The sequence below is a fragment of the Gobio gobio genome (genome assembly GCF_949357685.1).
Source record: "Gobio gobio genome assembly, chromosome: 25".
Taxonomy (NCBI): Eukaryota; Metazoa; Chordata; class Actinopteri; order Cypriniformes; family Gobionidae; genus Gobio; species Gobio gobio.
The window spans coordinates 2,159,187-2,184,186 of record NC_137121.1 but is presented as its reverse complement, the minus strand read 5'-3'; the positions used below and the strand labels follow the sequence as shown (position 1 = coordinate 2,184,186).

General features: G+C 46.3%; 1 protein-coding gene across 2 annotated transcripts in view; it reads left to right on the top strand.

Moving 5' to 3' along the window:
• Window positions 1-25,000, top strand: part of LOC307122192 (A disintegrin and metalloproteinase with thrombospondin motifs 20) — a 145,542-nt gene that overhangs the window by 73,042 nt on the left and 47,500 nt on the right. For both annotated transcript variants that reach the window (XM_079810157.1, XM_079810158.1), the window contains 10 exons: window positions 4,806-4,951; window positions 5,096-5,277; window positions 7,918-8,054; window positions 8,295-8,412; window positions 14,159-14,254; window positions 14,486-14,652; window positions 14,768-14,897; window positions 17,655-17,781; window positions 22,548-22,758; window positions 23,824-23,988. In XM_079810157.1, the coding sequence (XP_079666283.1) occupies window positions 4,806-4,951; window positions 5,096-5,277; window positions 7,918-8,054; window positions 8,295-8,412; window positions 14,159-14,254; window positions 14,486-14,652; window positions 14,768-14,897; window positions 17,655-17,781; window positions 22,548-22,758; window positions 23,824-23,988 (1,479 nt within the window). The remainder of the gene's footprint in view (window positions 1-4,805; window positions 4,952-5,095; window positions 5,278-7,917; window positions 8,055-8,294; window positions 8,413-14,158; window positions 14,255-14,485; window positions 14,653-14,767; window positions 14,898-17,654; window positions 17,782-22,547; window positions 22,759-23,823; window positions 23,989-25,000) is intronic.

Below are 25,000 nucleotides of genomic sequence, written 5' to 3'. Positions count from 1 at the left end.
CCACTTCCTCCAGCTCTTCCGGGGGAACCCCGAGGCGTTCCCAGGCCAGCCGGGAGACATAATCCCTCCAGCGTGTCCTAGGTCTTCCCCGGGGCCTCCTCCCGGTGGGACGTGCCTGGAACACCTCCCTGGGAAGGCGTCCATGAGGCATCCGGAACAGATGCCCGAGCCACCTCAGCTGGCTCCTCTCAATGTGGAGGAGCACCGGCTCTACTCTGAGCTCCTCCCGAGTGACCGAGCTCCTCACCCTATCCCTAAGGGAGCGCCCAGCCACCCTACGGAGAAAGCTCATTTCGGCCGCCTGTATCGGGGATCTTGTCCTTTCGGTCATGACCCACAGCTCATGACCATAGGTGAGAGTAGGAACGTAGATTGACTGGTAAATCGAGAGCTTTGCCTTACAGCTCAGCTCCTTCTTCACCACGACAGACCGGTACATCGACCGCATTACTGCAGAAGCTGCACCGATCCGTCTGCCAATCTCCCGTTCCATCCTTCCCTCACTCGTGAACAAGACCCCAAGACCCGTGAACTCCTCCACTTGAGGCAGGAACTCTCCACCAACCTGAAGTGGGCAATCCACCCTTTTCCGACTGAGAACCATGGCCTCGGACTTGGAGGTGCTGATTCTCATCCCAGCCGCTTCACACTTGGCTGCAAACCACCCCAGTGCATGCTCAAGGTCCTGGCTCGAGGAAGCCAACATGACAATATCATCCGCAAAAAGCAGCGACGAAATCGTATGGTCCCCAAACCGGACACTCTCTGGCCCTTGGCTGCGCCTAGAAATTCTGTCCGTAAAAAATTAGGAACAGAACCGGTGACTAAGGGCAGCCCTGCCGGAGTCCAACATGCACCGGGAACAGGTCTGACTTACTGCCGGCAATGCGAACCAAGCTCTTGCTCCGGTCGTAAAGGGACCGAACAGCCCTAAGCAGGAGGCCGCCGACCCCATACTCCCCCATCACCCTCCACAGGATGCCGCGAGGGACACAGTCGAATGCCTTCTCCAAATCCACAAAACACATATGGACTGGTTGGGCAAACTCCCATGAACCCCCCAGCACCCTGTAGAGGGTATAGAGCTGGTCCAGTGTTCCACGACCGGGACGAAAACCACACTGTTCCTCCTGAATCCGAGGTTCCCCTATCGGCCGAATTCTCCTCTCCAATACCCTGGCATAGACTTTCCCGGGGAGGCTGAGAAGTGTGATCCCCTTATAGTTGGAACACACTCTCTGGTCCCCCTTCTTGAAAAGAGGGACCACCACCCCGGTCTGCCAGGCCAGAGGTACTGTCCCTGACCGCCATGTGATGTTGCAGAGGCGTGTCAGCCAAGACAGCCCCATAACATCCAGAGACTTGAGGTACTCAGGGCGGATCTCATCCACCCCCGGTGTCACCGAGAAGCTTTTTAACCACCTCGATGACTTCAGCCCGGGTGATGGACGAGTCCACCTCTGAGTCCCCAGCCACTGCTTCCTCAACGGAAGACATGTCGGTGGGATTGAGGAGATCCTCGAAGTATTCCTTCCACCGCCCGACGATTTCCCCAGTTGAGGTCAACAGGTGCCCATCTCCACTGTAAACAGTGTTGGTAGTGCACGGCTTCCCCCTCCTGAGGCGTCCAACGGTTTGCTAGAATCTCTTTGAGGCCAACTGATAGTCTTTCTCCATGGCCTCACCAAACTCCTCCCAGGCCCGATTTTTTGCCCCCACGACTACCCGGGCTGCAGTCCGCTTGGCCCGCCGGTACCGGTCAGCTGCCTCCGGAGTCCCACAAGCCAACCAGGCCCGATAGGACTCCTTCTTCAGCTTGACGGCATCCCTTACTTCCGGTGTCCACCACCGGGTTCGGGGATTGCCGCCTCGACATGCACCGGAGACCTTACGGCCACAGCTCCGAGCGGCCGCAGTGACAATGGAGGTGGGGAACATGGTCCACTCGGACTCAATATCTCCAGACTCCCTCGGGATCCGGTCGAAGCTCTGCCGGAGGCAGGAGTTGAAGATCTCTCTGACAGGGGGCTCGGCCAAACGTTCCCAACAGACCCTCACAGTACGTTTGGGTCTGCCGGGTCTGTCCAGCTGTCTGTCCAGCGGATCCAACTCACCACCAGGTGTTGATCAGTTGACAGCTCCGTCCCTCTCTTCACCCGAGTGTCCAAGACATGGCCGAAGGTCTGATGACACGACCACAAAGTCGATCATCGACCTCCGGTCTAGAGTGTCCTGGTGCCACGTGCACTGATGGACACCCTTATGCTTGAACATGGTGTTCGTTATGGACAAACCGTGGCTAGCACAGAAGTCCAATAACTGAACACCACTCGGGTTCAGATCAGGGGGGCCGTTCCTCCCAATCACGCCCCTCCAGGTGTCACTGTCACTGCCCACGTGGGCGTTGAAGTCCCCCTGTAGAACGTCGGAGCACTTTCCAGCACCCCTCCCAGAGACTCCAAGAGGGCCGGGTACTCCACAATGCCATTCGGCCCATAGGCACAAACGACAGTGAGAGACCTATCCCCGACTCGAAGGCGCAGGGAAGCGACCCTCTCGTTCACCGGGGTGAACTCCAACACATGGTGGCTGAGCTGGGGGGCTATAAGCAAACCCACTTCAGCCCTCCGCCTCTCACCATGGGCAACTCCAGAGTGATAGAGAGTCCAGCCTCTCTCAAGAAGTGTGGATCCAGAGCCCAAGCTGTGCGTGGAGGTGAGCCCGACTATCTCTAGTCGGTACCTCTCGACCTCCCGCACAAGCTCAGGCTCCTTCCCCGCCAACGAGGTGATATTCCACGTCCCTAAAGCCAGATTCCGTGTCCAGAGATCGGGTCGTCGGTGGCCTCGCCTTACGCTCCCTCCTGCAGGTGGTGAGCCACAGGAGGGCGGCCCCACGTCACTCTTTCGGGCTGAGCCCGGCCGGGCCCCATGGGTGGAGGCCCGGCCCCCAGGCGCTCGCATACGAGCCCCAACCCCAGGCCTGGCTCGAGGGTGGGGCCCCGGCTGCGCCATGCCGGGCGACGTCTCGGCCCTTGCTGTAATTGTAGTCATAAAGGGTTTGTGAACTGTTCTTAGTCTGGCCCGTCACCAAGGGCCTGTTTGCCTTGGGTGACCCTACCAGGGGCATATAGCCCCAGACAACACAGCTCCCAGGATCATTCGGTTACTCAAACCTCTCCACCACAATAAGGTGACATTACAAGGAGAGGTGTTTTTTATTTATTATTTATTAAATTAATTAATTTTGTTTTATTTATTATTATTTTTTATTTGATTGTTTTTTATTTAATTTATAGTTTTTTTATTTGATTTCATTTTATTATTATTTATTATATTTTGTTAATTTTTTTTTTTTTTATTTGTTTGTTTGTTAATTTTATTTTTTTCATTTTTTTTCTTTTGTTTTATTTATTTTTATTATTTTATTTATTATTTTATTTTATATTTTATTTTTATATTTTGTTTTATTTGTTATTGTTATTATTTTGTTTTTTTATATTTAAATTTTTAATGTTTTAATTTCATTTTTTATTATTTAATTCATTTTTTATTTTTATTTCTTACAACTGTCCCACATTTATTTATTTATTCATTTATTTATTTATGTTAATAACCTTTTTCAAAAGTTAGTGCACTTGTTTACCAAGGTCAGTGAAAAGGTGACGTGAAAGTGCGTTTCCTTTATGCATAATAATTCATTTGCTGTCAGACTGAAGTTTTGTCAAATAATTGTATTTAGTTGTGTGTATTTAAGATGCATAAACTACTTTCATTGAAACAATTCAGCGTTTGAGAGGTTGTGAAAATGAGATTCTGGAAAGCAAATGACATCCATTGAGCATTGTTGATTTAATTTCATTTTATGTCCGTTGTCATTGTTTAATCCTTCCTTTCCGTCTTTTCCCGAAGCGAGGTGTATCGCGTTGCCCGGCTTTAGGATAATCCCGAGCGCTTCATCCGTGGGAAGGTTTGCGCGGTCATTAGCAGCGCGTCTCGTTTCTCTGGACACAGACGGACGTTCAGTCAGACTCTGAGCAGACGCAATGCCAGCCGAACGCGGGTGTGTAACGCTTTTACTCCATCAGGTGAAACTGAAGCCCTGTAGTCAGAGATGTATATCACACGTAGAGTTATGAATGAAGCAGTCATGAGGAGCGACACCGGATCTCGCGCTCCCACTCTTTTATTCTCCAGAATAATTACGTTTCCTGTTTAGGGGGAGATTGTGTATCTGAGAAGAGAGGGACCGTGGTTTAAATATTAAAGTGCCACAGTATCATCATCTGATCAACATCAGGCGATGAATCAGTCAATAAACGCACGGAGAGGTTTCAGAGTTTCAGATGTGAATATCGGAAGGAGGAGAGAGAGAGAGTGAGAGAGAGAGAGAGAGAGAGCGAGAGAGAGAGAGAGCGAGACAGAGAGAGAGAGAGAGAGAGAGAGAGAGAGAGAGAGCGAGACAGAGAGAGAGACTGTAATGAGTTCTGTCGCTCTTATCGGCCCGTTTGGGTTTCCTTATCGTCCGTCTCCGCCGCGCGTGTGCCAGCGTAACACACCGAGACAGACGCCAGCCGGCATTCCACCGGCCCTGAGCGAGGGATTCGGTTACCGCGTGAAGAAGCTCGGGGTCTGTCACGACGCTCACAGCAAACACACACACACACACACACACACGAGAGCTTCATCCTCCAGCTCATCAGCGTTCAGAATCACTGACTGCAGATCTGACGGAGCGCTTCCACAGAGAGGCACTTTCTGATATAGTGTGTGTGTGTGTGTGTGTGTGTGTGTGTGTGTTTGCAGCACTGCAGGCACGGCATGTGTGTGAATAAGGAGATGGACATGAAGCCGGTTCATGGTGAGTGGGGCCCCTGGGGGCCGTACAATGTGTGTTCCAGAACCTGTGGAGGAGGGACACGCAGCACAACCAGAGACTGCAATAAACCTGAGTGAGCACACACACACTCACGCACACACACACACACACACACACACACACACACACTCTCTCACACACACACACACACACACACACACTCACATTCACACACATTCTCTCAGGTTGTAACAGCTCGACTCTTTATGGTCCTCAGGCCGAGGAACGGAGGGCGTTTTTGTGTGGGCCGCAGGATGAAGTTCCGCTCGTGTAACACAGACCCGTGTCCCCGCGGCCGGAGGGACTTCCGGGAGGAGCAGTGCGCGCAGTTCGACGGGAAGCACTTCAACATCAACGGACTGCCGCCCACCGTCCGCTGGGTGCCAAAGTACAGCGGCAGTGAGTGTATATGACCTGTCAGAACACACACACACACACACACAGATGGTCCTGCTTTCAGAGATGAGTGTCAGATCAAACCTGCTGCTATTATTCTAATGGTTTAACTGAGGCAGACAGACACACCCGCAGACGCCCTCAGGACTGATGGAGGAGCCCTGCTCAATGCAGATCTGCTGAGCTCCTCAAACACCTCTGAATGGCTCACATTCACCGTCCCGACCGCATTCATGCATTTGGCAGACGCTTTTATCTGAAGTGAATGCTGTACAGTTACTCTCTGACAGATGAAATAAAGAAATCACATCAAAGAAAAACACTCTGGCTGCACTTCAACAGCCAATCAGAAACTCTCTCTGCTGCTCCCACATGCTTTTGGAGTATCCCAAAGATGCTATTATTAAATATTCCACGCTCAACTGTTAGTGGAAGTGATTGGGAACAACAGCAACTCAGTCACAGAGCGGGGTCAGCGCATGCTGAGGGTCACAGAGCGGGGTCAGCACATGCTGAGGGTCACAGAGCGGGGTCAGCGCATGCTGAGGGTCACAGAGCGGGGTCAGCACATGCTGAGGGTCACAGAGCGGGGTCAGCGCATGCTGAGGGTCACAGAGCGGGGTCAGGACATGCTGAGGGTCACAGAGCGGGGTCAGCGCATGCTGAGGGTCGCAGAGCGGGGTCAGCGCATGCTGAGGATCACAGAGCGGGGTCAGCGCATGCTGAGGGTCACAGAGCGGGGTCAGCACATGCTGAGGGTCACAGAGCGGGGTCAGCGCATGCTGAGGGTCACAGATCGGGGTCAGCACATGCTGAGGGTCACAGAGCGGGGTCAGCGCATGCTGAGGGTCACAGAGCGGGGTCAGCGCATGCTGAGGGTCACAGAAGTCGCCAACTTTCTGCAGAGTCAAGAGCTCCAGACCTCCAAACTTCTGTGTCCTTCAGATGAGCTCAAGATCAGTGTGTAGAGCTTCATGGAATGGGTTTCCATGGCCGAGCAGCTCATACAAGCCTTACATCACCAAAGTGTGGGATACAGTGGGGTAAAGTGCGCCGCCACTGGACTCTAGAGCAGTGGAGACGTGTTCTCTGAGTGACCAATCACGCTTCTCTGTCTGACAATCCCATGGACGAGTCTGGGTTTGGCGGTCGCCGGGAGAACGGGACTCGCCTGACTGCATTGTGCCAAGTGTAAAGGATTGTTTTTCAGGGGTTCCAGTGAAAGGAACTCTTAAAGGGTTAGTTCACCCAAAAATTAAAATTCTGTCATTAATTCCTCACCCTCATGTGGTTGGACACCCGTCAGACCTCCGTTCATCTTCAGACACAAATGAAGATATTTTAGTGTAAAGCTGATGCTGAGAAAGGCTTCAGATAGGCCTCCATTGGCATTCAGTACATTTACACTCACAAGACCCATAAAAGGCACTAAAAACATTGTTACAAAGTCCATCTCACCACAGTGACTACAATAATTTTACGATGCGACAACAATAGTTTTTGTGCGCAAAAAAAAATGAAAATAACACCTTTATCCAACTTGTTCTTGTCTTCCGTGTGTGTCTCCACGACGCATGCGTGAGAATATGACGCAGATCCGGCGTTCGGACACATGACCCAGAAGAGATTTGTTTACGAGCAGAGGAAGACGCGCGTATCTCAGCTGTTGAATTCTACACTGATCGTGCTTTAGGTCTCGGCGTAGTTCTCAAAATGGGGTTAAAGTGAGCATTTCATGGATTCCTGAACGCTGGCGCTACGTCATATTCTCGCGCATGCGCCGTGGAGACACACACGGAAGACAAGAACAAGCTGGATAAAGGTGTTATTTTCATTTTTTTTTGGCGCACAAAAACTATTGTTGTCGCATCGTACAATTATTGTAGAGTCACTGTGGTGAGATGGACTTTGTAACGACGTTTTTAGTGCCTTTTATGGGTCTTGGGAGTGTAAATGTACTGAATGCCAATGGAGGCCTATCTGAAGCCTTTCTCAGCATCAGCTTTACACTAAAATATCTTCATTTGTGTCTGAAGATGAACGGAGGTCTGACGAGTCTCGAACGACATGAGGGTGAGGAATTAATGACAGAATTTTCATTTTTGGGTGAACTAACCCTTTAATGCTTCACCAAGACATTTTGGACAATTTCATGCTCCCAACTTTGTGGGATCAGTTTGGTTACGGCCCCTTCCTGTCCCAGCATGACTGACCAGTGCTCAAAGCGTCTCCATAAAGACATGATGAGGAGTTTGGTGGAGGAACTGGAGTCCTGACCTCAACCCGATAGAACAGCTTTGGGATGAATTAGAGCGGAGACCGAGAGCCAGGCCTTCTCGTCCAACATCACAAATGAAGAATCCCCATAAACACACTCCTAAACCTTGAGGAAAGAAGAGCAGGAGCTGTTAGAGCTGCAAAGGGTGGGCGACTGGGATGGCATTAAAGTTCATGTGCATGTGAAGGCAGGCGTCACAACACTTTTGGTAATATAGTGTATCTCTGATGTTTCTCATCTCTTTCTCACATCACTTTCGTGTTTCTCATCTGTTTGAAACTCATTGGTAATGTACAGAAACTGCAAAATAATACTGAAATATCCCAGTGGTTTCACGTCTCACACTCATCTCTCCTGTTCCTCAGTTGTGATGAAAGATCGCTGTAAACTCTTCTGTCGTGTCACGGGGACAATGGCGTACTATCAGCTGAGGGATCGAGTCGTCGACGGAACCCCGTGTGGACCAGACACGTATGATATCTGTGTACAAGGCCTCTGCCGGGTATGAAACTACCCCTAAAAAATGATTTGATTGCATGATTACTGTATTAATATATCATGATATTTATAAGGTAATTCAAAGAATAACATGGTACAACTATGGCATTTATCCAAAAACCATCGCGTTACCGCAGTACGTCTAAAATAAGAATGTTAAATCTATGGTATGTGCATATGGTACATTTGTGTGATGCAAATGGGAACTGACAATCTTGATTGTGTGTGTGTGTGTCTCTCTTAGCAAGCAGGTTGTGACCACGTTTTGAATTCAAAGGCAAGAAATGATAAGTGTGGTGTCTGTGGAGGAGACAACTCGTCATGTAAGACCCTCACTGGAACCTTCAACAACGCACAATACGGTGAGAGTTAAGTGTCAGGTGTTTCTCATCTCTTTCTCATCACTCTCTGGTGTTTCTCATCTCTATCTGGTGTTTCTCATCTCTTTCTCATCTCTATCTGGTGTTTCTCATCTCTTTCTCATCACTCTCTGGTGTTTCTCATCTCTTTCACATCTCTCTCTGCTGTTTCTCATCTCTTTCTCATCTCTCTGGTGTTTCTCATCTTGTTCTCATCTCTCTCTGCTGTTTCTCATCTCTTTCTCATCTCTCTCTGGTGTTTCTCATCTCTTTCTCATCTCTCTCTGGTGTTTCTCATCTCTCTCTGGTGTTTCTCATCTCTTTCTCATCACTCTCTGGTGTTTCTCATCTCTTTCACATCTCTCTCTGCTGTTTCTCATCTCTTTCTCATCTCTCTCTGGTGTTTTTCATCTCTTTCTCATCTCTCTCTGGTGTTTCTCATCTCTTTCTCATCTCTCTCTGGTGTTTCTCATCTCTTTCTCATCTCTCTCTGGTGTTTCTCATCTCTCTCTGGTGTTTCTCATCTTGTTCTCATCACTCTCTGGTGTTTCTCATCTCTTTCTCATCACTCTCTGGTGTTTCTCATCTCTCTCTGGTGTTTCTCATCTCTTTCTCATCACTCTCTGGTGTTTCTCATCTCTTTCTCATCTCTCTCTGGTGTTTCTCATCTCCTTCTCATCTCTCTCTGCTGTTTCTCATCTCTTTCTCATCACTCTCTGGTGTTTCTCATCACTCTCTGGTGTTTCTCATCACTCTCTGGTGTTTCTCATCTTGTTCTCATCACTCTCTGGTGTTTCTCATCTCTTTCACATCTCTCTCTGGTGTTTCTCATCTCTTTCACATCTCTCTCTGCTGTTTCTCATCTCTTTCTCATCACTCTCTGCTGTTTCTCATCTCTTTCTCATCTCTCTCTGCTGTTTCTCATCTCTTTCTCATCTCTCTCTGCTGTTTCTCATCTCTTTCTCATCACTCTCTGGTGTTTCTCATCTCTTTCACATCTCTCTCTGGTGTTTCTCATCTCTTTCTCATCACTCTCTGGTGTTTCTCATCTCTTTCTCATCTCTCTCTGGTGTTTCTCATCTCTCTCTGGTGTTTCTCATCTCTTTCTCATCTCTCTCTGGTGTTTCTCATCTCTTTCTCATCTCTATCTGGTGTTTCTCATCTCTTTCTCATCTCTCTCTGGTGTTTCTCATCTCTCTCTGGTGTTTCTCATCTCTTTCTCATCTCTCTCTGGTGTTTCTCATCTCTTTCTCATCTCTCTCTGGTGTTTCTCATCTTGTTCTCATCTCTCTCTGGTGTTTCTCATCTCTTTCTCATCTCTCTCTGGTGTTTCTCATCTCTTTCTCATCACTCTCTGGTGTTTCTCATCTTGTTCTCATCTCTATCTGGTGTTTCTCATCTTGTTCTCATCTCTCTCTGGTGTTTCTCATCTCTTTCTCATCACTCTCTGGTGTTTCTCATCTCTTTCTCATCTCTATCTGGTGTTTCTCATCTTGTTCTCATCTCTCTCTGGTGTTTCTCATCTCTCTCTGGTGTTTCTCATCTTGTTCTCATCTCTCTCTGGTGTTTCTCATCTCTTTCTCATCTCTCTCTGGTGTTTCTCATCTCTTTCTCATCTCTCTGGTGTTTCTCATCTCTTTCTCATCTCTCTCTGGTGTTTCTCATCTCTCTCTGGTGTTTCTCATCTCTTTCTCATCTCTCTCTGGTGTTTCTCATCTCTCTCTGGTGTTTCTCATCTCTTTCTCATCTCTCTCTGGTGTTTCTCATCTCTTTCTCATCTCTCTCTGGTGTTTCTCATCTCTATCTGGTGTTTCTCGTCTCTTTCTCATCTCTCTTTGGTGTTTCTCATCTCTTTCTCATCTCTCTCTGGTGTTTCTCATCTCTTTCTCATCTCTATCTGGTGTTTCTCATCTCTTTCTCATCTCTCTGGTGTTTCTCATCTCTTTCTCATCTCTCTCTGGTGTTTCTCATCTCTCTCTGGTGTTTCTCATCTCTTTCTCATCTCTCTCTGGTGTTTCTCATCTCTCTCTGGTGTTTCTCGTCTCTTTCTCATCTCTCTTTGGTGTTTCTCATCTCTTTCTCATCTCTCTCTGGTGTTTCTCATCTCTTTCTCATCTCTATCTGGTGTTTCTCATCTCTTTCTCATCTCTCTCTGGTGTTTCTCATCTCTCTCTGGTGTTTCTCGTCTCTTTCTCATCTCTCTCTGGTGTTTCTCATCTCTTTCTCATCTCTCTCTGGTGTTTCTCATCTTGTTCTCATCTCTCTGGTGTTTCTCATTTCTTTCTCATCTCTCTCTGGTGTTTCTCATCTCTTTCTCATCTCTCTCTGGTGTTTCTCATCTCTTTCTCATCTCTCTCTGGTGTTTCTCATTTCTTTCTCATCTCTCTCTGGTGTTTCTCATCTCTTTCTCATCACTCTCTGGTGTTTCTCATCTTGTTCTCATCTCTATCTGGTGTTTCTCATCTTGTTCTCATCTCTCTCTGGTGTTTCTCATCTCTTTCACATCTCTCTCTGGTGTTTCTCATCTCTTTCTCATCTCTATCTGGTGTTTCTCATCTTGTTCTCATCTCTCTGGTGTTTCTCATCTCTTTCTCATCACTCTCTGGTGTTTCTCATCTCTTTCTCATCTCTCTCTGGTGTTTCTCATCTCTTTCACATCTCTCTCTGGTGTTTCTCATCTCTTTCTCATCTCTCTCTGGTGTTTCTCATCTCTTTCTCATCTCTCTTTGGTGTTTTTCATCTCTTTCTCATCTCTCTCTGGTGTTTCTCATCTCTTTCTCATCTCTCTCTGGTGTTTCTCATCTCTTTCTCATCACTCTCTGGTGTTTCTCATCTCTTTCTCATCACTCTCTGGTGTTTCTCTTCTCTCTCTGGTGTTTCTCATCTCTATCTGGTGTTTCTCATCTTGTTCTCATCTCTCTCTGGTGTTTCTCATCTCTTTCTCATCTCTATCTGGTGTTTCTCATCTTGTTCTCATCTCTCTGGTGTTTCTCATCTCTTTCACATCTCTCTCTGGTGTTTCTCATCTCTTTCTCATCTCTCTCTGGTGTTTCTCATCTCTTTCTCATCTCTCTCTGGTGTTTCTCATCTCTTTCTCATCTCTCTCTGGTGTTTCTCATCTCTTTCTCATCACTCTCTGGTGTTTCTCATCTCTTTCTCATCTCTCTCTGGTGTTTCTCATCTCTCTCATCTCTATCTGGTGTTTCTCATCTCTTTCTCATCTATCTGGTGTTTCTCATCTTGTTCTCATTTCTCTCTGGTGTTTCTCATCTCTCTCTGGTGTTTCTCATCTCTTTCTCATCTCTCTGGTGTTTCTCATCTCTTTCTCATCTCTCTCTGTTGTTTCTCATCTCTTTCACATCTCTCTCTGTTGTTTCTCATCTGTTTCTCATCTCTTTCTAATCACTCTCTGGTGTTTCTCATCTTGTTCTCATCTCTCTGGTATTTCTCATCTCTTTCTCATCTCTCTCTGGTGTTTCTCATCTCTTTTTCATCTCTATCTGGTGTTTCTCATCTCTTTCTCATCACTTTCTGGTGTTTCTCATATCTTTCTCATCTCTCTTTGGTGTTTCTCATCTCTTTCTCATCTCTCTCTGGTGTTTCTCATCTCTTTCTCATCTCTATCTGGTGTTTCTCATCTCTTTCTCATCTCTCTCTGGTGTTTCTCATCTCTCTCTGGTGTTTCTCGTCTCTTTCTCATCTCTCTCTGGTGTTTCTCATCTCTTTCTCATCTCTCTCTGGTGTTTCTCATCTTGTTCTCATCTCTCTGGTGTTTCTCATTTCTTTCTCATCTCTCTCTGGTGTTTCTCATCTCTTTCTCATCTCTCTCTGGTGTTTCTCATCTCTTTCTCATCTCTCTCTGGTGTTTCTCATTTCTTTCTCATCTCTCTCTGGTGTTTCTCATCTCTTTCTCATCACTCTCTGGTGTTTCTCATCTTGTTCTCATCTCTATCTGGTGTTTCTCATCTTGTTCTCATCTCTCTCTGGTGTTTCTCATCTCTTTCACATCTCTCTCTGGTGTTTCTCATCTCTTTCTCATCTCTCTCTGGTGTTTCTCATCTTGTTCTCATCTCTCTGGTGTTTCTCATCTCTTTCTCATCACTCTCTGGTGTTTCTCATCTCTTTCTCATCTCTATCTGGTGTTTCTCATCTCTTTCTCATCTCTCTGGTGTTTCTCATCTCTTTCTCATCTCTCTCTGTTGTTTCTCATCTCTTTCACATCTCTCTCTGTTGTTTCTCATCTGTTTCTCATCTCTTTCTAATCACTCTCTGGTGTTTCTCATCTTGTTCTCATCTCTCTGGTGTTTCTCATCACTTTCTCATCTCTCTCTGGTGTTTCTCATCTCTTTTTCATCTCTATCTGGTGTTTCTCATCTCTTTCTCATCACTTTCTGGTGTTTCTCATATCTTTCTCATCTCTCTCTGGTGTTTCTCATCTCTTTCTCATCTCTATCTGGTGTTTCTCATCTCTTTTTCATCTCTATCTGGTGTTTCTCATCTCTTTCTCATCTCTCTGGTGTTTCTCATCTTGTTCTCATCACTCTCTGGTGTTTCTCATCTTGTTCTCATCTCTCTGGTGTTTCTCATCTCTTTCTCATCACTCTCTGGTGTTTCTCATCTCTTTCTCATCTCTATCTGGTGTTTCTCATCTCTTTCTCATCTCTCTGGTGTTTCTCATCTCTTTCTCATCTCTCTCTGGTGTTTCTCATCTTGTTCTCATCACTCTGGTGTTTCTCATCTCTCTCTGGTGTTTCTCATCTCTTTTTCATCTCTATCTGGTGTTTCTCATCTTGTTCTCATCACTCTGGTGTTTCTCATCTCTCTCTGGTGTTTCTCATCTCTTTTTCATCTCTATCTGGTGTTTCTCATCTCTTTCTCATCTCTTTCTCATCACTCTGGTGTTTCTCATCTCTTTCTCATAAATCTCTGGTGTTTCTCATCTTGTTCTCATTTCTCTGGTGTTTCTCATCTCTTTCTCATCTCTCTCTGGTGTTTCTCATCTTGTTCTCATCTCTATCTGGTGTTTCTCATCTCTTTCTCATCACTCTCTGGTGTTTCTCATCTCTTTTTCATCTCTATCTGGTGTTTCTCATCTCTTTCTCATCTCTCTCTGCTGTTTCTCATCTCTTTCTCATCACTCTCTGGTGTTTCTCATCTTGTTCTCATCACTCTCTGGTGTTTCTCATCTCTTTCTCATCACTCTCTGGTGTTTCTCATCTCTTTCTCATCACTCTCTGGTGTTTCTCATCTCTTTCTCATCTCTCTCTGGTGTTTATCATCTCTTTTTCATCTCTATCTGGTGTTTCTCATCTCTTTCTCATCACTCTCTGGTGTTTCTCATCTCTTTCTCATCTCTCTCTGGTGTTTCTAATCTCTTTCTCATCACTCTCTGGTGTTTCTCATATCTTTCTCATCACCCTCTGGTGTTTCTCATCTTGTTCTCATCACTCTCTGGTGTTTCTCATCTCTTTCTCATCTCTATCTCATCACTCTGGTGTTTCTCATCTTGTTCTCATCACTCTCTGGTGTTTCTCATCTCTCTCTGGTGTTTCTCATATCTTTCTCATCTCTCTCTGGTGTTTCTCATCTCTTTCTCATCACTCTCTGGTGTTTCTCATCTCTTTCTCATCACTCTCTGGTGTTTCTCATATCTTTCTCATCTCTATCTCATCACTCTGGTGTTTCTCATCTTGTTCTCATCACTCTCTGGTGTTTCTCATCTTGTTCTCATCACTCTTTGGTGTTTTAGGTTATAACGTTGTGGTTCGGATTCCTGCTGGTGCCACCAACATAGATATAAAGCAGGTCAGCTACTCAGGATTACCAGAAGATGATAACTACCTCGGTGAGTTCAGTACATGTATTACCAGGCCACATTACCCTGGTGTTACAGTGATGGTATCAGATGATAATACCACGGTCCTCTGATACATGCTTTTCATTTCACATGCCATGATATTTGCATGGTACTTCAGTGAAGAATGCGCATGCAAACCAATTCAGAAAAAACATAAATCAGTAAACCAATGGCATCTGATCTGTTCAGTTCTGATCCTTCTCGTCCTCTGATCTGCAGCTCTGTCTGACAGTCAGTCCAACTTCCTCCTGAACGGAAACTTTGTAGTGTCCATGTTTAAAAGGGAAATCACCTTTAAGGGAGCAGAGATTGAGTACAGCGGATCCAACACTACAGAGGAACGGATCAACTGCACGCAACGGATCGAGGAGGAGCTTGTGCTGCAGGCGAGTCTTAATATCTTGAGTTAGCTTTCATTTTTAGATTTTCAATAACGCTTGAAGTATATTGGGCCTTTTATACCACTGATTTACAGGTTTTGTGAACTTCCTGTCGTCTCAGGTTCTGTGCGTGGGAAACCTGTATAATCCTGACGTCAGATATTCCTTCAGTATTCCCATCGAGGAGCAGCGGGAGCAGTTTGTCTGGGATCCGTCAGGGCCGTGGCAGGAGTGCAGCCGCATGTGTCAAGGTTCTGCTTTATATCTGGGTCTTTATCTGCCTGCACCCATTTTTGGTTTTCTGTCCTCAAACACCTTCTAATCACTCTCAGGTGTTTCTCATCTCTTTCTCATCACTCTCTGGTGTTTCTCATCTCTCTCTGGTGTTTCTCATCTTGTTCTCATCACTCTCTGGTGTTTCTCATCTCTTTCTCATCACTCTCTGGTGTTTCTCATCACTCTCTGGTGTTTCTCATCTCTTTCTCATCACTCTCTGGTGTTTCTCATCTCTCTCTGGTGTTTCTCATCTCTCTCTGGTGTTTCTCATCTCTCTCTGGTGTTTCTCATCTCTTTCTCATCACTCTCTGGTGTTTCTCATCTCTTTCTCATCACTCTCTGGTGTTTCTCATCACTCTCTGGTGTTTCTCATCTCTTTCTCATCACTCTCTGGTGTTTCTCATCTCTCTCTGGTGTTTCTCATCTCTCTCTGGTGTTTCTCATCTCTTTCACATCTCTCTCTGGTGTTTCTCATCTCTTTCTCATCTCTCTCTGGTGTTTCTCATCTCTTTCTCATCACTCTCTGGTGTTTCTCATCTCTTTCTCATCACTCTCTGGTGTTTCTCATCTCTTTCTCATCTCTATCTGGTGTTTCTCATCACTCTCTGGTGTTTCTCATCTCTCTCTGGTGTTTCTCATCTCTCTCTGGTGTTTCTCATCACTCTCTGGTGTTTCTCATCTCTCTCTGGTGTTTCTCATCACTCTCTGGTGTTTCTCATCACTCTCTGGTGTTTCTCATCTCTTTCTCATCTCTCTCTGGTGTTTCTCATCTCTTTCTCGTCTCTCTCTGGTGTTTCTCATCTCTTTCTCATCTCTATCTGGTGTTTCTAATCTCTATCTGGTGTTTCTCATCTCTCTCTGGTGTTTCTCATCTCTTTCTCATCACTCTCTGGTGTTTCTCATCTCTTTCTCATCACTCTCTGGTGTTTCTCATCTCTTTCTCATCTCTATCTGGTGTTTCTCATCACTCTCTGGTGTTTCTCATCTCTCTCTGGTGTTTCTCATCTCTCTCTGGTGTTTCTCATCACTCTCTGGTGTTTCTCATCTCTCTCTGGTGTTTCTCATCACTCTCTGGTGTTTCTCATCACTCTCTGGTGTTTCTCATCTCTTTCTCATCTCTCTCTGGTGTTTCTCATCTCTTTCTCGTCTCTCTCTGGTGTTTCTCATCTCTTTCTCATCTCTATCTGGTGTTTCTAATCTCTATCTGGTGTTTCTCATCTCTCTCTGGTGTTTCTCATCACTCTCTGGTGTTTCTCATCACTCTCTGGTGTTTCTCATCTCTTTCTCATCACTCTCTGGTGTTTCTCATCTCTTTCTCGTCTCTCTCTGGTGTTTCTCATCTCTTTCTCATCTCTATCTGGTGTTTCTAATCTCTATCTGGTGTTTCTCATCTCTCTCTGGTGTTTCTCATCACTCTCTGGTGTTTCTCATCACTCTCTGGTGTTTCTCATCTCTTTCTCATCTCTCTCTGGTGTTTCTCATCTCTTTCTCATCACTCTGGTGTTTCTCATTTCTTTCTCATCACTCTCTGGTGTTTCTCATCTCTCTCTGGTGTTTCTCATCTCTCTCTGGTGTTTCTCATCTCTTTCTCGTCTCTCTCTGGTGTTTCTCATCTCTTTCTCATCTCTCTGGTGTTTCTCATTTCTTTCTCATCACTCTCTAGTGTTTCTCATCTCTTTCTCATCACTCTCTGGTGTTTCTCATCTCTCTCTGGTGTTTCTCATCTTGTTCTCATCACTCTCTGGTGTTTCTCATCTTGTTCTCATCTCTCTCTGGTGTTTCTCATCTCTTTCTCGTCTCTCTCTGGTGTTTCTCATCTCTTTCTCATCTCTCTCTGGTGTTTCTCATCTCTTTCTCATCTCTCTCTGGTGTTTCTCATCTCTTTCTCATCTCTCTCTGGTGTTTCTCATCTTGTTCTCATCACTCTCTGGTGTTTCTCATCTCTTTCTCATCACTCTCTGGTGTTTCTCATCTCTTTCTCATCTCTCTCTGGTGTTTCTCATCTCTTTCTCATCACTCTCTGGTGTTTCTCATCTCTTTCTCATCACTCTCTGGTGTTTCTCATCACTCTCTGGTGTTTCTCATCTCTTTCTCATCTCTCTCTGGTGTTTCTCATCTCTTTCTCATCACTCTCTGGTGTTTCTCATCTCTTTCTCATCACTCGCTGGTGTTTCTCATCTCTTTCACATCTCTCTCTGTTGTTTCTCATCTCTTTCTCATCACTCTCTGGTGTTTCTCATCTCTTTCTCATCACTCTCTGGTGTTTCTCATCTCTTTCTCATCACTCTCTGGTGTTTCTCATCTCTTTCTCATCACTCTCTGGTGTTTCTCATCACTCTCTGGTGTTTCTCATCTCTTTCTCATCACTCTCTGGTGTTTCTCATCTCTTTCTCATCACTCTCTGGTGTTTCTCATCTCTTTCTCATCACTCTCTGGTGTTTCTCATCACTCTCTGGTGTTTCTCATCTCTTTCTCATCACTCTCTGGTGTTTCTCATCTCTTTCTCATCACTCTCTGGTGTTTCTCATCTCTTTCTCATCACTCGCTGGTGTTTTTCATCTTGTTCTCATCACTCTCTGGTGTTTCTCATCTCTTTCTCATCACTCGCTGGTGTTTCTCATCTTGTTCTCATCTCTCTCTGGTGTTTCTCATCTCTCTCTGGTGTTTCTCATCTCCTTCTCATCACTCTCTGGTGTTTCTCATCTCTTTCTCATCTGTGTGTTCATCTGCAGGTGAGCGGCGACGGAAGGCCGTGTGTGTTCGTAAGAGCGATCACCTGGTGGTTTCGGAGCAGAGGTGTGAGTATTTACCTCGACCCAGAGGCACGACGGAGCCCTGCAACAGCGACTGTGAACTCAGGTGCATGCGCACAACAGCTCCCGGGTCTCATTCTAGTGATGCTCCAACAGAAAAACTGAACGCACACACTCTGCAAACACTGAAAGGAAAACCAAAACTGCATTTGCTGTCAAACTGAATTGAATACGGATATTTCCGACAATTTTTTAGCGGACAATGCGATTACATTTTTTTGAAGTTTCTTGGCTAAAAATGTGAACACAAAAGAAAACGTCTCAGTTAAGTATGTAACCCTAGTTCCCTGAGAACAGGGAACTCGCGCTGCGTCAGCTGACGCTACGTTGAACGATATACCCACGCCGCCATGCCGAAGGGAGTGCATGCCCACTGGCAGTGACAACTGTCAGGGCAATCAAATTCAACTGAAATGCCTGAATCACTCCTCCTCCGGTCACATTAGGCTGTCAGTGACAGCATTCCCTACGGTCAAAGCCCAAGCTATAAACCTGAGAAGGAGCCTTCGCATACCATATGAAGTCCTACCCTGGCCGCTCAAAGGCCTGGAACCAGCCCATTCAACAGAAGGGGTTCCTTTAAGGGAACGTGGCTAGGGGACCCGAGGGAACCCGCGCCAGTCACTATTCGGGAAGAATTCACAGAATGCCACCAGGGAGGCCTGACCTAGCGACCTCTATGTGGGACACATAGGTTCGGCCAACCCTGTCTGTTGAAAACAGAGCCTCTGGTACTCGCCTCTGAAGAGACATCCCACTGAGGTACTGCAAAATGGCAGTGTCCTCTTCCAGCCGGACCTCAGAGATGGGTTATCCTGGAGAGCAGCGCTCAGCGAAGTGCTTTCCAACCCTTGCTAGCGAGGGGATTTAGCCGCTCGATCCTAGGATCTACCAAGCACCTACTTTAAAACGTGCTCAGGAGGCCGAACAGGCCTACAGGCTGATCCTAGCTGGGAGGCCTCGAGGGGCCTACAACCGACGGATCAGTGCCAAGCGGCTGTAAGCTCACAAAAGACTCTCACTTGAGAGGAGCTCCTAAGCCTGCCTGGTAGGTAACCATGCTGTAGGCGATCTATCCAAGTCCCTGGTCCTCTAGGGACCGCATAGCAGCAGTGTCGTCTCGTCATGCTAGGGTATAAACACCGCCTTCAGGTGCTACCGGCTAGAAACCGGAGCCTGATAGCAGGTGACCACTAGCTGTCAGCGTAAAGCCAGTTAAGTGTTCCCGCCTAGGGAACTCGTTCCCCAGGGAGGCCAGAAGGGGCCTCCACCTGGTAACCTGTGCTGACTGCTCGCGTCTCAGGGAGGCCTAATGAGGCCTACTACCCAATAGCAGTCAAGCTGGCCCTCGAGGTAGCTGGAAGATGGGACTCGCTCTGACTGGGAGGCCTAGTGAGGCCTACCACCTGTTCTAGCCATTCGTGCGAACCGTCAGAGATGACTGAGGTCCCGGAGCTCGCCGTTAGGGAGGCCCGCTGGGGCCTACCACCCAGAAGCTAATTTTCAGTGAGGCCTGGTGAAGCCTACTACCTGACAGCGATCCACTGCTAGATGTCCAGTGACTGAAGACCAGGAATGTGCCCTCAGGGGAGGCCAGGTTGAAGCCTACTACCTGACAGCGATCCACTGCTAGATGTCCAGTGACTGAAGACCAGGAACGTGCCCTCAGGGGAGGCCAGGTTGAAGCCTGCTACCCAATGGCAAATCCCACAGGGAAGACCTGTGCAGCTTGCTACCTGTTAGCAACCCATGCTACCAACCGTTACCGAAACTGGGGACCTAAAGTGAGGCAATCATACACAAACATCAAAAAGGTCGTTCTCAGCTTACTCACGGGGAGCTGCAGGCCCTATGTCCAACGATGATCCATAATCCCCCAAACCCTCTCAGGAGAGCGAAAGAGGGTCCTGAAAAACATAGTAAATAATGTTTCACCCTTCTCGAGGGGGACTCACCACTCGCTCCTACGGCGCTTCAAACTTTGAAAAAAACAGCCATCAAGCTAGTATACGACCACCATCCTGAGGGGGCGCTCTCACAGACCGGCCCGGCGGGCCTAGAATATAATCATCACGGGCCCACCCCAGGCCGGATGTAAGAAGCGCCTGGAGAGGAGATGAAGTAGAGGAGTGAGGGTCAATGCAATTCTTACTTCAAGAAGGAGACCCATCATTAACGCTTTTATTTTTTGACTGCAATTGTGATATAGAACTCCTACTTCCCCCGGGAGTCCGCCTCTGTGCGCGCCACCCTCGACTGAGGGGGTGCCCGAGAGGCGATGCTGGCCCTCGGGCCCCATCTTCGGTCCTTGGACCATGACGCCTCCCGCCTGCCAGGGACCTGGATCTCAGTGGTATGCAGGTCCTCAGACGTTGCCGAATGCACCTCAGCAATGCTGGTCCTCAGACCCAGTCTCCGGCTGGTGCACCACCACCGCATCAGAAAAACATCCCCTGATTGAGATCCTCAGCAGATCTGCCTGGTGTGCATTTTTACAACACCGCCATGGTGAGAGAAGTAGCACTAGGCTGACCTGCTGCTGTGTGTGCCCTGCCAATAGGTTTGCTTCGAAACATCATTTTGAAGAATCAGATGGCAGGGTTGGAGCTCTCAGTGTCCTCGCCCATCCAGATACGAGATTGCACCCGTCAGTCGGTGGCGACGACACATACCCATATTCTCTTATCCTCCCAACGTCAGCGACCTATCGCTGATGTCAGTGAACAAGCCGAATATGGGTGATTCCATGCCCTCTCGATCTAAATAGGAAGATCAGGAAGGACTGAAAAAGCCCAACTGAGCCGATGATATGGACGGGGAGAGACCAATCGCTTAATCTAACACGAGCGAGCGATCTCTCCTCTAACGCACCAACATGGCAGCCGCAGCCCGCCTGCAGCGCGCTTTATAACATTCAAAGGCTCAGCATACACAGTCGGGATGGCCGAGAAGATAAATCTCCCTTCTCACCGCCATCCCTAGAGCACTTGCAGATAAGTCTCGTCAGCCGCCTCAGCGAGCTCCATCCAAGAAACATGTGACTCGCGTCCGCGCTCAGCCTCGGCATGAGCGGGGCCGCATCATCAGTCTCGGATGCCAAACCCTCTTCCCTCAGGAAGAGAATCAGACGAGAACGGAGTGATCTCGGATTGACAAACGCTCACATACACAAACAAACAAACAGCTCCATAATCATGCTCTTGATCCCTGGCAGATTTGGATTACCTTAACTCGAAGCATTCAGACAAAACAGTCCCTGAAGACGAAGAAGCGGTGTCATGTTGGAAAGGCACCCTTATATAGTTCCTGGTCGCACCTTGATGACATCATAGGCTGTCGCCGGTCAATAGGATTGCCATGATTCGATAGTAGTTCAGACACCTGTCACGCTGGAGGTGTTCCCCGTAGCGTCAAGCTGACGCAGCGCAAGTTCCCTTTCGAAAGGGACCCAAACAAACCGAATGCCAGTGGTGTAAAGTAACGAATTACAAATACTCTCGTTACTGTAATTGAGTAGTTTTTCTCAGGAATTGTACTTTATTAAGTAGTTTAAAAACAGTGTACTTTTACTTTTGCTTGAGTACATTTTAAGTGCTGTATCTGTACTTTTACTGCGCTAAACCTGCAGTCGCTACTTTATGTTTATTTTTGTCCTGTCAATGTGATTGGCCAAGGCGAATAATAAGTCCTGTCTCCATGCGTCACACGTGTGAATCCTGTCATATCAACCATAGCGTTAGTGAGTCTCGACCAGCCTAGAGTGAGAGGCACGCGCGCTTTATGAAAGGGGGTTGTTGCTGGTTACTGTAAGATGACTGAAATCGTGAAATTGCTCCGTGAGCCAACATACATCCTCATCTCAGTGTAGCTTATCAACTGAGCGAGGAGAGAACGTGTCCAAAGTTAAGTGTTTCTTAAAAGGGGCGGTACACTTCATTACAAATCATATATAAAACTCCAAAAATATACATACCAGCATAATTAAATCAAAAGACAATCCAATGAAAATAAAAAAATATATTCAAAATAAGAGAATCTGAGTTTTTAATAATAAAGAAAAGATTTTGAGTGAAAATTATAATGTTGATTTTACACTCATTACAAGTGCATATTTTAATATAATGTGTTCTCATGGCGATTTAAAATTGTAGTCCATGTATATAGCAAATAACTTTCATAAAACATCAGATTTATATTTAAATCAGGTTCATGTTTTTAATTACAAGCAAAAATAATCATTGGTGAAAATCGTGAGTAACTCGATTCTGATTTCTGAAGTGTATTCCTTTAACAGAGAAAACATCCATTGAAATTAAAGCATTACAATGAATGCGTCTTGAAAATAAAGAACTGCTTTTTTAACATAAAATTGTTAATGTACAATGCTTTGCAACCTTTTTTAATTAATCGCAAGAAAACCTCTACAGACTGGTTGTCATAAATGTTACCAGATTATTGGTTGCTTTCTCAAATATTACATGGCTGTATTTTTAGTGCTAGCAGTCAAAAATAAAACTTGGAGAAATATTGAAACACTGCTGATCTCATGTTTTTTTGTTCTTACTGAGAATCATCCATAAGCTACATTTTTAATTTGCAGGGTATAAGGTGGAATAACATTCATAGCATAATACTCACTACTCACTACTCTTGAGTACTTTTACTTTTTATGAGTAGTATTTAGGACAGGTACTTTTACTCTACTAGCACTACATTTTTTTGACAAGTATCAGTACTTTTACTTGAGTATGCTTTTTCAGTTCTCTTTCCACCACTGTTGAACGCTGAACGTTTCTTCTCTGTGCTCCTCAGGTGGCACGTGGCGGGCCGCAGCGACTGCTCCAGTAAATGCGGTCCGGGTTCCCGCTCGCTGGACGTGGTGTGTATGCGCTACAGCCAGAGCAAGAGACTGAGTGAACCCGTGGAGAGCCGCGCCTGCTCAGACCTGCCCAAACCGCAGACGCGAGAGGCCTGTCATGGCGACTGCCTTCTCAAAAGCTGGCAGTACAGCGCCTGGTCTCAGGTGACCCGCACTACAACTCATATCCGCACTTACTGAACCGCCCATATTATGCTCAAAGTTTTCAACGGTTGCTCATTTTGTGTTCTCGGAGTCGCCTACAATATGTTTGCATGCATTTAAGGTAAAAAAAACTAGTGTTAGACATGTACAGAAATGTAATAGTTATCAAACACCTTTCTTAACTGCATAAATAAAAAATGAAATATAGATGAATCATCATTGAAGCTACAATTTTCTCTGTTCCGTTGTTCTTTGATGAACATTAATGACATCATCATCAGTGCTCCTGTCACTTTAAGAACAGCCGCGCATCTGACGCGCTGTCACGCACATCTCATTTCCTCACAACTCTTTAAGTTCATTTAAGACGTTATTTAACTAATTTAAGACTCCTAATATGAGAATACTCAAAATCCTCTGTGTTGTTGTTATTGTTGGTTCATGAGCAAAAGAGAACTCGATTTGAGCAGGAGACTGACACGAGTCTGTCTGTGTGTCGAGTGTGCGTGTGTGTGTGTGTCAGAGTGTCCCTCGATTAGCTGACATGAGACGCAGCCACACAGACAGGACACTGACACACACACACACACACACACACACACAGACAGGACATTGACATACAGCGCGTTCTCTTGTGTCTTGTTGCGCTTGGAAGCATTTACATGAATAGGAGCGTGATCATGTAACGCTGGGCAAAAATGAATATAAAAACGGATGCTGCGTTATTTGCGTTAAATCTTTTAGATTCACAAACAGCTCTATTACTGTGCGTTCACACCGGACGCGATTGACACGAATAAATCACGCTATTCACGCGAAGTTGGACGCTTGAACTTGTTGAGTTTACTCGCTTCATTCGCGAGTGACATTCACTTCACAACAGACGTGAATTCGCCTCATGGGCGGGGCTTCTGCCAGCGGCTCGTCTCGTTGAGAAATGGCTGACATGGGCTGTTTTTACACGTCTTTTTTGTAAAAATACTACTGTTAATGTGTGATTTAACACAAGGATCTGTAGATTTGCATGTGATTGTTGACGTAGTTTCTCTGTGACTGTGTTTGCAGTGCTCGAAGAGCTGTGGACGTGGCGTCCGGACGCGACAGGCGTTCTGCATGAACAACCTGGGCCGCCGGCTGGTGGAGCGAGAGTGTGATGAGCAGCAGAGAGTCCTGAGTGAACCCTGCGGCGATGTGCCCTGTCCCGACTGGAGCGCCAGCCAGTGGAGCGAGGTGCTGATGCCAAAAACTCATCATATGTGATCATCTTTTCTTCTCTATTGTGCTGTATATCCGAGTGAATCGCTTCTCAAACAAGAACAAATGTAGGGCGGGGCTTGAGTGTGTCTGTGGGGAATTGATTGGATGGTGGTGGTTTGCTATTGGTGGATCTCATGTGAGTGACAGGTGGCCCCGCCCTCATCATCAGAGAAGAGATGAAGTTATTCTGACTCAAGATTACTAGGAACATGAATTTAACTCAATAATGATGTGCACCGATAAATCATTTAAAATAAATACTGCAGTATTCTAGCCTGGATGCCAGCTGAACTTAGCCCCGCCCACAACATTTTAACTCGGGCAGCTCGGTCTGCACTTGATCCGTAGAGGAGTAATTATCCCCGGACAGAAACTGTTCGGACCAATGAAATCATCAGGGCGGGCTTTAGACGATGATGGACAGATGATCAACATTAACGTAATCATCCACGTCATCAAAGGCGCTTGGGTTGAGTTTGTTCTAATCCTAAACGGAGAACTTGTTCATATATGCATTCACCTTTACTATTTCTCTCAGAAATGATGATGGTGTTGGTAAGTACTCCGTGTATCCTTAAATTCTGTTTTTACAAAACCGGCAAAGATCGTTTACACTCATCTTTTTCTTCTAACTTATTCCAGCGTGCTGGTACAGGGTTGCCAAGTTTTTACAACAAAACCCGCCCAATTGCTGATGTTCCTCAAAACTAGCCAAAAACAAGCCCAATAGCTTTCCGGGGGGGTTCTCTGGGAAAAAAAAGGCATTTGGGGGGTAAAATATGTGTTATTTTGGCAGGGCTGCAGCTAAAATTCGCATTCCTGGGTCTGTATAATCACATAATTGGGGTCGCTTCAACCCGCAGACTTGGCAACAGAGTGCAGTTGAGTTCTGTTGACATTTGACAACTAACGTTATGCGTCGCTCCGTTGCTCTGATTGGTTGTAGGTCTATCCAATTGAGGTCTTTCCTGGTTCGGTTGAAACA